Here is a 13,666-nt window from a genome sequence, read left to right as displayed (position 1 = left end):
TGCTCGACAGAGGCACAGGAAAGTAATTTTCTTGGGTGGCGAAAGCCAGGGTACCTTTTTGGCTAGGCTTATATAGGCCCTAGGGTTAATAGCCTAGTACCTACCTATGAACCTATGAACATAACCATAGCAGAACTTTAGAAGTGTGAAATTCAAACCCTCCGTTATTCGAGGTTTTGAATTTTGCTGTTCTAAACTTTCGCTATTATGTGGATTCGGCTTCTTGGGCTCGAAATACTGAAGTTCGAGATTTCAGTATTTCGAGCTTCTGAACGAAACCCATACACACACACACACACATATATATATATATATATATATATATATATATATATATATATATATATATAGATATACATATTCATATATATGACTATAGATCTCATGGAACTTAGACCACATTTACTGTCTCTATGTGTCATTATTGCAGCCTTCTCATATGCCAACAGACTTCTAGTCAAGGCCAAGGCATTTGTCTTCACTAATGCTAACATGTTTGACTAGTAAACAGAGTAGGGAATGGGGAAAGGGAAAAATGACTGACTTTGACTGTCCTTCTCCTCCTGGCAGAGTATGGTGAGGAGTACAATAGATATTTTGTTCATTACAAATCACTAATGGAGACTGGAAAATCAGCTCACAGAAGGCATAGATGAAATTAGGGGACATCCTCTGTAAAAGTTAGGACCTTCATCAATTGAACCTGTTGAACTCTGGCATGGAAAGAGAGAGCTTCAAAAGAGATGAGCAGAGAAATGGACTACAAGTAGAAATATGTCTGAGTAAAGCATGATGACAACCAGTTCAGATGGCTCTTAACTTTCAGTCCTATGAAGAAATAGACAGAGCAGCCAACTAAGAAGCCTAAGGGCATAAGAAGTGGAGAAAGATAACAAAAGTTCAGCAAAGAAGCTTTCTTCCTGGGAGCATGAAACAGTATAGCAATGCATGCATTATAACCTAAAGCAAGTGTGATGGACCCTGCAAGTGCGCTAATACCTTCCGATTCTGGGACTCACTATCATTGGCCTCTACTATTTTATTCACTATATGTATCCTATATTAGTCACTCTTAGCATTACACTTTCACAATCTTTATATTTAGACAGTTGTTTCAGTTTTAGTTTTATCATCAGACCTTCTAGTGAACAGTCTGGTCAAAGTTCTTTAAGCATTGACTGACTGGATCTTTTTGCAATCCACCCAGTTCTCAAACATCATTGTTTCCCATCAGATCATGACATCGTCTTTGAAAGTGCTTATCTTTTTAAACTATTTACTATATCGATAATATAATAAAAATCCTTCATACTTGTTCATCCATCTTTATTGACTCAAAGACAGCCTGTCCTACTCACAGCCTCTCCCAGTGCTGCTCCTTCTTTACAAAGGACTCGGTTATGCTATCATAATTCTAGCTGTATACCACCTAACAAGCCTGACATGAAACCTAAGTGCCATGATTAAACCAAGCCACTTCAGGTCTGACCTCAAGGGTTTTCTACATGCTTGAAATATCTGTGATTCTTTGTAACATTAATAAATTTCCTAGTGGTAGCATTCTCTACTCCTCAAAAACCTATCTTGTAGAATTAATTCAAATGGTGTGTTGCTACCCCATCTATTCCCCTTTCCATGACTTGGTTAATGAGCTAAGGATGTAATTCCTGGGTGAGTACTATACAGATGCACCACAGTAATATTCAGGATTCCTGTTTATGACTTGGCTCACAGCTCAGATAACATGAATGATGCATTGACTTTGAATCCCTGCACACACCACATGGCTGTAATCTGCACTATGCTATGAGCAAATTATCTATGAATGTCAGTCTATGCTTGCATTGTACTACCATCACTTCTTCTGCTTCTAATGTTCCTTCATTTTTAATCTGTACTAAATCTAATATATTTTTCATCTTGTTTTGGTTATATGTAAGTGTGAAATTATTTCAAAATGACCTCTAGCTTAACAGTTACCACAACAAAACAAATAAGTGAAAACAAATAAATATACTATAAAGTGCCTATTAAGAAAAAAATAAATAAATGCTTCTTCATATAAAGTTAAGATTAATAATATAAACTATAGCTATGGTTGCTAGTGGTGTACACAAACAGCAAATTTAACACATACATTGAAATGTATACTAGTCATCTATTTCGTCGTTTGAGCTCAGACACAAATGCCATTAATAAAGTACAAGGAATGCAGCACTTCATTTCACCTTAAGATAATTAGATTGCTACAAAATATTGTGTTGTGGATCTTTACAAATTAAATGAAAAACATTTGTGTCCCAAAGTAAAATGTTTCATATACATTGTGCTTTTGACTAGTTTTTTTTTTTTCCCTTTGAATGTAAGGTATGACATTTTTTTTCCATTTTGCTCTGCACAATAGTAAAACAGTCTGTTTATATCTCTTAGATATTTTATTAGTTTAATATACTAATACTAACAAAATCATTAATACTGTCAAGATTTAAACACATTGTTCAGACCTAGTTTTGACCTCTCTGGTCCTAAAAGCAAAATATATTAACACTGATTTGATCTTTCTTCACCTTGACATCTAAGCTCATTTACTTACATCATTTCAGAAAGCATCAACTGTTGTTATTAACTTTCACTGTAATCTTGCCAAATACAAATGTTGAACTTTTTACATTGCCAAGCTGAAAAGAGCTTGTAGGTTCAAAAGGTAATGTAGGCAGCTCTATATATTTTTTCCCCAGTGAGTCTGTTTTCAACACTAGCTCGTCCTCAATAGTTGTAGCAGTAACATCATTTGCTTGTGACACTCTTATACAAGGTGTTGAGAAGCCTGCAAAATGTAAAGGTAAACATTCTTCCTTGTCATCAGCTGGTCCCGTCTCAGCAAATGAAGCAATACTGAACATAGAGTAAGTGTGCAGATGTAGCTGGTCCAAGACACTTACATCAGAGTGCACTCCTAGTACATTTGGCTTCTTTTTCTTTGATATCCCACTTTCCAGAGATGATAGAATATTTCCATCATTCTGGATTAAAGCTTGTAGCTTAGCATATATTTTCTGTCTTATTTTCCTGAGAGCTTTCCGAAACCTTTTGCTTAGCAGGGCATATATCAATGGATTGATAGCAGAATTAAGAAGGGATAGCCATGCAGAGATCAGTGACACCTGAGAGTGAATGGTATTTCTGCCATGTTTAGTCTGAGCAGCTTGTGATATACTTATAACAATATGTGGCATCCAGCAACAGAAGAAAATTACTATTAGAAGTAACAGCCGGAATGGAGCATGGAGCTCACGACCTTGGAAGCTATACAGAGCAAATATATCTTGCTTTCTTCTTTGACAGGGAGTCACGCTAAGTTGTCGCTGTTGTTGTGAGGTATCTGTGCTGCTTTGGGAGTCCTCTGTATGAAGATGAGATAATACTTTCTTACTGGCATGATTGTCCACTTTGATAAAGGCTTGATTTTCTGGCTTTGAAAAAATTACCTTAGATCTTAAGCTTTTTTGTAGATGGCTTTCAATATCATGTATGCGCCTAGCATGATCTCGAGCAACTTTGACTATCCGAACATAACAAAATATCGTGACGCAAGTGGGTAATAGAAAAGAGCATGTCATGATGAAGACAGTGTAGGTTGGACTGTGGGACCAGTCCGCAGAACAGCAGAAGGTAGTCGGCTGGTATTCAAAATGCCCCCATCCAAAAAAGGGTGGTAATGCCAATGTTACTGCTTGAATCCAGATCCATATCACTGTTGTGATGGTCCTTCTGACTGTCACTTGGGTGTTATACTGAAAGCAGTCAATAATGGCATGGTATCTGTCAAGGGCAATAGCAGCAAGAGTGAGAACAGATGATGTACAGTAGACAAGGAGTGCATATCCCATGTAGATACAAACATGCTGAAACACAGAGAAACATAAACAAACATTATTATGTCGGCTGTAACCTATTTAAATGACAATATGACTTCTCAAATGAAATCTAATATACACTTTCACAATACCTGAAATATAAATCTACTTTAAGTACTGAATAATATAAATTATTTTTTTAAACATAAGAATCATAATTCAAAGATCATAGATATCTAGTGTGACCCTAACCTACTTGAAACATATTTGTCTGTCTCTCACATCAATTAAGCTTGCATTTTTACTGCACAGTTTTGACTGTTACATCATCTTTAATCTATCTAAAAAGGTCCAATTCGTAGTTAGTTCTATTATTTGAAGTAATTAGGTATGATAAGCTTAGTGGTTTAAACTTAGGGGTGTACTTTGCATTAGCAGAGATGTAAAGTTTAAGGTCTAGATGGGAGATAACAAAATGGAACAAGTTTGGTGAATTATTGTAAGAAACAATCAAAACAAAGGCCCAGAGTTCATATTACAAATCACTTAATAGTTTCTAGTATTACCGTGTTGTGCTAATCCTGCTGCTGTAGGGCACTAATGCATCATTATCAGATGATGCTACAACAAAAAAGGTATAGTATACTTAGTTTATGAGAAATGTACCATTAAGCCAGTGGCTGATGACTGCACTAATGCTTTTAACTGCTTTATTATTTTTACAGAACTTTCGATTCTTTCTTGGATTAAGGCAATAATTGTGACAGTGTTTTTTCTTTTTTTTTTAATCACACGTATGCATGTTTCAGTTTTAAGCAATGGCTATATGATATTCAGGGTCTATATTACAAGACCGAAGACACATTTTTTCGAATGCATCTTGGTCGAACTTAAAAGGCTGAAAATGCAAAATATCAAAGCAACTGTTAAGCGAATTCCCTGGGAAAGAATTTGCTTGGCCTCTTCAGTGCTTTGCCATTTTTGGCACTGTAGTGCGGTCTCGGAGTTGGTATATTTAAGTAGGGGAGTGTGGGGGTGCACAGCCCCCCACATCAGGGGGTGTGGGGAGTGAAGCTCCCCACTTAATGTAATGTTTGAAATTGTGTTTTATTTATTTATTTTTTTTGATGGGGGCATGGGGAGCGAAGCCCCCCATTTAATGTAATGTTTGAAATTGTTTTATTTTTTTTTTTATTTTTATCTTTTTTTTTTTGCTGGAACAGAGATTTTTTTTCCCTTGGAAAAAAATCACTGTTCTGACATTTTGACATTGTAAGCTTTTGCTTACATAGGGTTGATTAATCACCGTTCACTTTTTAAGCGTTCGGTGATCTAATATAAACTCTATATTCAGTCTTGCAAAGTTTGTATATAAGCAGGTTCATATCTCTGGTCCTAGTGTTCCTTGGACTGTTTGATTTGCAGAGACATGAGAGATTTTGGAATGCCAGATCCCTAATGCCCCAGAAAGCAAAGCACAGGTAGCCCCTAAAGAATCTGTCGTGCACTGAATACAGTGAGAAAGTCTCCAGCCCTTCCTGGGAGCCCAATATTTCTTTTTTTAGGAACCTCTGGGATCTCTTAACATTTGGTATGGTATAAAACAAAAAGTTCGAGAAACTGAATACTCCCCTTTATTTTTGCATTTAGTGTTTTCGTCCCGGTACTAAGGACTTCATCAGATTCCGATGAAGTCCTTAGTACCAGGATGAACGTGCTAAATGCAAAAATAAAGTGGAGTATTCAGCTTCTCGAACTTCTTCCTTTTTTGTTTTATACTAGTTTGTTTAGTGTCTCATGTTTTATTGAATTGGTATGGTATAAAATACTTTGGCAAGGTCAAGATATGATGTCAACAGTTTGTATTACTCTGTCAAAGAAAGTTTATAAGACTCAAGTCTTATAAGCTTTTAATATCATAGTTTATCAGGAGAGTTATGACCCATTCCATGGCCTTGCAGACAAGGCTCATCAGGCTAATGGGTTTGTAGTTTCGAGGGCCTGTGGAGAGCCAGGCTGCCCTTGTGAAGTGGCATCATAACTGTTGTACACTATACCATGGAGACAAAGTCAGTGGTTAAGCTCAGATTAAAAAGTTGTAGGAGTGGGCCCAACAGTGCCTATATAGGCAGACAGATATTTTATCAGATCTCATGAATGATATATTTTTGTTTTGCTTTAGAAAGTACCTTTAGCAAGTGTTCTTTTGTGATGATAGGCATTTTGAGATTCTTGGGAATATGTGGATTTTATATAGTTGTCTTGGGTGTGAAAGTTGCACTGAATTTGTTAGCTAATATATTTTATATATCTACTAGATCTAGATAGGTTATTCCATTTTAAATAAGTTCAGGGCTCTGTTGGGCATAATTTTTTAATTTCCTGACATAAGTAACAATTTTTATTTATTAATTTATCTTTGTTTGTTGAGAGAGTTTGACTGGAGTGAATCCTTTTTCAGCAGAAGCCCAGGGGAGAAAAGCTCCATTGTAGTTTTGCAAAAACACTTAAGTGTATCAAGTCGATACATTCATTTACATATGTTGATACATTCTTTTGCATGGGTTAAAAGTCTACATACATAGAATTTACTACAACATTTGACAACAAAGGGAGAGAATTGTATATACAAAGTGAAAGTGTTATATTATAAAGTTTAGAATGAGTCAAAAAAATTGGTCAGTTTAATCATAGTTAAAACTGCAGTTCGCACTTAATACATTGGGAGGCAGAAATTAAGCATGAGTTAAAGGTATTAGAAGTTTGGGTGTATGGGAGTGACAGCTGTAGTAAATGGAGAAGTTGAGGTGGTAGGAGAGAAAATAAATAATTTTCATTGTAGGTCTGAGTGAGAAAAGTGAAACAGGAGATAAGAGAACAAGGAGAGTATTTGTGAAGTGAGAGATAAGACATAAATAATATGGACTTGATGAAGCAGGTGTGCAGAAAGTGATAAGACATGTTTGAGAGTTATTACAAACTTCTTCTCTACCCTGAAAAACTCCTGCTCTCCAAAACCTACTTCACCCAAGCAACAAAACTAGAGTCCTGCGATCCAATCAAAAACTCCTATTAGATGTGACCAAAACCAGTAATTCCACAGGAATTTCCCTCTATAGCAACACTTTTGCCAAAGAGTGGAACAACCTTCCCCCAACATCTCAGCTGCAACTTCCTTTGCCTCCTTAAAAAAAGCCTTAAAATCCCACCTGCAGCAATCTTGGCTCTGTAACTGTGACAACCCTGATTAATCTCTTATACTTACTACTGCTCTATTAACGCTTCCCTCTCTTGCAGCACTTTGCTATTCCCACTAATGTACCTCTTCCCTTCTATATCCTGCTTTAATTACTCCTGCATCCCACTTTCCCATGCTAACAGTTATTACATCCATAGCCCAAAATCCAACGTCTGCAACCTGGCTTTGTAATTGCGAAAACCCTGATTAATCTTTATGCTACCAACTGCTCTCTCTCAGCACATTACTTCCCCACGAATATTCCCTTTTCTTTCTCTCTTCTTCATTTACTCTCACCCACCTGTTATAGTAACTTGTATTTTATCCTTAGCTTTGAGATCCTGTGAATCTGCATAGCACACTAAATATGTAATTATTCATACTTTTAGAACATATAAAAACTGCTATAAGTCAGAAATTAAATACTGTATGTAAATGTAACGTAACTAGCTTTTTCACTGTTAAAAACTACTGTACTACTATATATTGTTACTATGTATTCCAAAGTGTATTATGTAAACAAAACTGTCTGATGTAAAAGTTATTTACTGTGTCTGGAGCTTTTCTCCCGGACCTCTGCTGAAAAAGGACCTGTGTCCAGTCAGACTTTCCCAGTTAACAAATTTAAAATAGATAATAATAATAATTAGATTTACAAACAGAAGGTCAATTAGATAGAAGTGAGAAGAAGTATTAGCATGAGTGGTGATGGTTTGAAGAGAGTACAGGATGATAGAATGGATGCATGCTTTTTAACTGTGTGAAGTATAGTGAATGAAAAAGAGTGTTAGGTAATAATAGTACTGGAGTGTTTGGGTGCTCTGTGGGATTAACTTGGAGTAATGCAAGAACATAGGTAATTGTTGCTTATGCGTTGCTTTAGTGCTACTTTGAAACTATATTACTTGTCTATGAGTTTTAGGTGAGTTGACATGCAGTTTGAGAGTTTTGTGATATGGTGGAAGTACAGAGAGTCTTCAGTAGAGTTGTTAGATTTAGCTATAACCAGTGTAAATCTATTGTTGGAATGTAGGTTTCTGGAACTAGTATATGGTTGCAGTAAATTTCCTAGGTATGAGCATTTGTTTGGATAATTTATAAAGCTGTGGGCCGTTACATGTTGAAAGTAGGATAGGTATTGTGGAAGTTCCAGTTTAAGCCTTTTAGTGCTTTACAGTGATATGTTGATTAGGTAGCATTGACTGAGAAGTTTGCTATTTTATGAGAACAGGAGTCCAGTTTTGGTCTAAGGGTAATTCTAGGAGCAGTCTACAACAGAGAGGGGAGTAGAGAGGTTTGACAATTGATTTTCTAGTATTATCTGTAAGGCATTTTTGGGTCTTGTTAATCTTAGAAACGGTTTCAATTTTTGTGTGGTTTGACGATGATATATGGAATGTTTGTTTTAGTTCTGAGTATCGTTTGAGGGTAAAGAACATTAGTTTGCCCTTTTTTAGCATTTAGAAGTAGGTCTGAGTTTGACAGTCAGGATTCTGTAGAAAAGAATGTCTGCTGTGGGATATCTTGCAGGTCATCGAGTGTTGATGCTGAGCAGATGAGTACAGCATCATCTGCATGCTGGACTAAGGTTGCATCTTAAGAAGCAGTGTAAAGTTTATTAATAAAGATGTTAAAAAGGAGTGGCCTTAGGATTGATCCTTGGGGTACTCCAACTATATCTGGAAGGAAAGATGAGAAATCCTGCTGCCATTTTACTGCTCGTCTGTTAGGTAACTGAGAAACCAGACAAGGGATGGGTTATTGAGACCAAGAGTAGAAAGATCACTGAGTCGTTTTTGGAGAGATACTGTATCAAAGGTTTTGGAGACGTCGAGGAGTAGAGTTGATTACTTGGTTACCATTATTCTTATGATGATTGACTGTACTGGTAAATGTTAGGAGGTCAGTTATGGTGTTATGGCCTGGGTGGAAGCCAGGTTGAGTAGGGGATAGAAGGTTGTGGTTGGTAATATATTGGACTAGTTGATGGTGAAAGCTTTTTTCAAAATGTCTGGGACATATTTTTCTGTTAATGATCTTTTAATAAGGATAGATACAGGATATGCTATGTTTCCAGCTATGATTTGCAACTATTCAGAAGAGATCTTATCAGCAGCCATTGTTGTTTGTATAAGGGTTAGTAGATATTTTTTTCACTACTGTATTGGTGACAGGTTTGAGGTGTATTGTTTTTATGGGCCGTTGGGATGGAGAGTGGTGTGTTGTTTGGACTGATAAGAGATGGAACAGAGGTTACAAAGTGGGAATTTAATTGAGTAGTAATATTTTATGTATAGTCAATCTTTGAGAGAGGAAGGGTGATGGTTTGTTCAGCTTTGACTAGTTTTTGTATAGTTTCCCAGAAATATTTGAGGTTGTTTTAGTTGGTTGTTTTGAGTTAAGCAAAATAAGCGTTTTTGTCATTTTTAATATGATGTTTTGCATGGTTTCTCAGATGTCTAAAATTTTGAAGGGCAGTCTGTTTTTATTTTTAGATCATATATTCCAAGCATGATCCTGTTAGCCATGGAACTATGTTTGATCTGACCCTTTTTATTTTCTTATACTATTTTTGAGAAAACATGGTTAAAATCTGGTGTTGTTTCATCTAATTGCATTGTTTTAAGGGTGTTCCAGTTATATTGTTATAGTTGGTTTGGTTATGAACATGCTTATAGGTTATGTGTTTGGGGATATTGTTCTGCTGTTTGCTTGCAAATGTTGCCAGGTGGTCACTAATTATATCTGATAAGGTTCCTACTGAGCTAATGAGCATAGGTCTATTTGTAATTATCCACAGTCTCTAGATTCCTTATGTTTTTTATGTACTCTAGTGGTGACATTTACTAATTGCACGAAATCATGCCAGAGATTTAAGTTTGTCTGGTTCTTCTCCCCTATATATGGTTTCTTAAGTGATGTTATTGCTTAGCCATTACAGAATTTCTTTCACAATGGATGTATTGTTGCCTGGAGGGATATATTGGTGAGAAAACAATTGTCTCTCTGTTCTTAATCTTTTAGATGTGTTATTAGTTAACAAACTAAATGAAGTAAAAAGGATGCAGAGTGCAGGTGTATTATCAGAAACTTTAATACAAAACAATAAAATCTATAAAACATATGCTTGATGGACAAATGCTTTCACTGCCTGTATGGCGTTTCTTCAGATCCTTAAAATACACCACCAGCAAACTCATTCATATAAAACTAAACAGCCAATAAAACATTCGATGCACCATCACATGGCACATAGTACATCATCAGATAGGAAACAAAATGGATGCAAAGTAGCTTACCTATCTATCTAGGAAGAGGGCATGATTTAGGGTATCAGCACAATTCCACCTACTCCTGGCTTCCTGCTTTCCTTTGTGTTTTTTATGATTTAGGGTATGGTTTCAAGAGTAAATAAAACTAAGCAATCAATAAAACTTGAAACACCATCACATGGCAGATAAAACATAATCATATAAGGAACAAAATAAATGCAAAAAACTCACCTATCTACCTCAAAAGAGGGTATGCTTTAAGGTATAGTTTCTAAGGTATATTTTCATGTAAACCTTAACCTTTGTTTGCCTGTAATAAAACAATCCACCTAAGTTCATTATGTTCAGTCATGTTTACTATATCCCCCATTCTCAGATCATTACAACAGGTTTGCAGAACCAGAAAAACAAAAGAATGGCAGCGCAGTTCATAATATGTTTTGCTAGAGCATTTCTAACATTAGATGTTCTGATTTTATAAATATGTTTACAAACACACTCTTTCAAAGAGCAGTTAATCTTCCCCACATAAAATCAAGGGCAGGCAGTACATCTAGCTAAATATACTAGATTCATAGTGGAGCAATCAGCATAAAATGAAAATTTATATACTGGACCTGTGGATGGATGTCTAAAAAAACTTGCATTGACAACAATAGACTTACATAAATTGCATAAGATGCAACAATAGGACCCCACCCAATCAGATTGGTGCCTATGAATAGAAATGTGCCTCTTATAACACAGTAAATGTTTCAGAGATTTTCTATTCTTAAAACAAAACTTTGGTTCCATACCAGCTATTTCCTTATACTCTCATATGTTATCAAAATATTCCAATTCCTATTAAAAGGATTACAAATACCCTTGATGTCAGAAGAGCAGAATAAAGGAATACAATTCCTAGAATGATCTGTAGCTGCAGCATTATTATTTGGAGGGGGGGGGGTGCATATCAGAAAAAAAGGTCTAGCTCAACTTCTTCTATCAATATTCTCAGGTGCTAATGACTGATCTCAATTTCAGAGTAGCCTCTTGATCTAAGATCAGCTTTAAATCTAAACAACTGTTGCTCAGACTCTTCAACTTCATAAACAAGGCTGAAAATCCTCATCCCTTGGTGATTCATTATATTCCTGTTGATGTATCTTGGATGCAAAAATGTTATGTGCAAGCCAAAAACAAAAACCTCGAAGGGAAGGTTCCACAAAGGTATCCAAGGTAGGCGACTTCAAAATCAGCTGCAGTGCTTCACCAATACATTCGTAAAAGCACTACTCAAACGATCCTTTTGAATGTTGTAAAAACAAGTTTATTTGGTTCACGCAAGGTAAAACAAGCAAATAAAAAACCTTATAGTAATCTTGGATGCATACTGCCCTCGTGTAGGATATCATTCCTTCTACAAGATTTCCTACATAGGCTCAAAGCAAATCGGTCATCCAGGGTTCTATAAACATGGATGTTTAGGAATTAAATTTCATGATCTGATGAATTCATAGTGAGAAACAGAAATGTAATAGAAGCATTAAGGAACTCAACAAGTCTTAATAGATCAGAGTATGCTCTATTCCATAACAGAAAAATGTCATCTGCAAAATGTCTGTAATATTTAATATACTGAGAAAACTCATTCCCTATAAGTACTTTGATATTCTCCCAATGTGCTAGAACTACATTTGCACAGCTATTTGCACAGGAGGTACCCATGGCACCCCCAACTTCTGTAAATAATATTTATCCTTAAAGAGGAACACATTGTTGCTCAAAACTAGCTCAAAAATAAACAAAAAAGGTTGATTTTCCTTACAGCATAATCTGTGTTGTTCATGAGAAACTCCATAATGTACTCTATACCTATGTCATTGGGTATAGCTGTAAACAAAGATCTAACATCAAGTGTCACCTAGACAACATCCTCATCTGATGATGGTTTATTGGTACATTCATAATAGGATAACAAGAACTGTTTAGTGTCCTTAAGAACAGTCTGGGTACTATCCAAGGCTGGTCTAATCATCTTCTCAACGCATATGGATGTTTCACTTCCATACTAGAGGTCTCATTGGTGGAAGCCTGGGATATTTAGGTATCTTGGGAAGACAATGTAATATTGGAATCACAGGGCAATCCTCTCTCAAAAAATCATATAGATCTCTGGTAATATATCTACCGATAATACAATCATACAATTCATTATGTAACTTAAGAATAATGGCATCTATCTCTTTTCTACCAAACACAGCATAAGTAGAGGTATCAGATAACAAAGTATGTGTACTATCAGAATAGAATTTGCTGACCATAAGGATGATGGTTCTACCCTTATCCGGCGGACGAATAACTACATTATTCATTTCTTGCAGTTCACTCAGAGCTGAATGCTTACCCTTCCTCAGATTAGAAAACTTTCTGATATTTCTATCTGAATTATTTAACTTGTCTGCTAGATCAGATTCACAAACTTTCATGAAAGCTTCTAGCAAAGGGTGTAAGAAAGTTACAAACGTGCTGAGCCATTTAAAAACACGTCTTCCCATATCAGAGGAATATATTAATTTCAACATAACATTTCTCATGAAAGATTTCAAATCTAACACTACATCACAGAAATCAAAAGTTGTTGAAAGTACAAAGGAAAGTCCTTTTTCCAAAAGAGATAATTATTCAGGTGTCAGCTCCACTGAAGAGATGTTCTAAACTAAAGACCTTTCAACAGATCCCACATCCATTTGATAGTGGGAGCCATAGACTGCTCCTGCATAGGTTTCCACTGTTTTCTTTCTCTGCTCTGAGACCTTTGTTTCACTGATGTATCTCTTAGAGGTAGGGGTAGAGAGGGAAAATCCAAAGGACAACTGAACTCTGCAACAGGCATAGTTTTCCTATGAATATCACTTCCCAGTGATAAAGAGCCACTGCTGCCAGTTACTATAGATGGTATAGCATTAGTAGTGATATTAGTATTAACTGCTGTAGCATTGATATCAACAACATTGCCATCCGAATCACCCTTAACATTTGGTGCATATACCAGGCCAGAAATAGTCTCAACTCTATCTACTGTTGTTCTGTCATTGCCTGTATTCATAGTACTGACTGGTGCCTTAGGCCACAAAAAACATTCCCACATCAAAAATCAGCAAGATCCCTGTTAAATTTCTTCTTTTTCTGCATTAAAAGTCTGTTCTCAAAGAGTGAGAGATCACTCGTAAGCTCATCCACAGCAAAGCGAAAAACATAGTTCAGGAAGTTATCTTAAAGTTGCTGAAACAAAACTAACTTCTTTCAAAAGTGTG

At 36.0% G+C, this 13,666-nt stretch overlaps 1 protein-coding gene across 1 annotated transcript in view; it reads right to left on the bottom strand.

Moving 5' to 3' along the window:
- Nucleotides 1-387: 387 nt before the first annotated feature.
- The window catches only part of LOC122804516 (5-hydroxytryptamine receptor 1B-like), a 153,982-nt gene continuing 140,703 nt past the window's right edge, over nt 388-13,666 (bottom strand). Inside the window, exon 3 of the mRNA XM_044074434.1 lies at nt 388-3,905. Within this exon, the coding sequence (XP_043930369.1) occupies nt 2,610-3,905 (1,296 nt within the window). The 3' untranslated portion in view covers nt 388-2,609. The remainder of the gene's footprint in view (nt 3,906-13,666) is intronic.

The sequence above is a fragment of the Protopterus annectens genome, chromosome 6.part0 (assembly GCF_019279795.1).
Source record: "Protopterus annectens isolate FY-2018-M chromosome 6.part0, PAN1.0, whole genome shotgun sequence".
Classification (NCBI taxonomy): Eukaryota; Metazoa; Chordata; order Ceratodontiformes; family Protopteridae; genus Protopterus; species Protopterus annectens.
The sequence above is the reverse complement of the archived record's forward strand: the minus strand, read 5'-3'. Positions and strand labels throughout refer to the sequence as shown.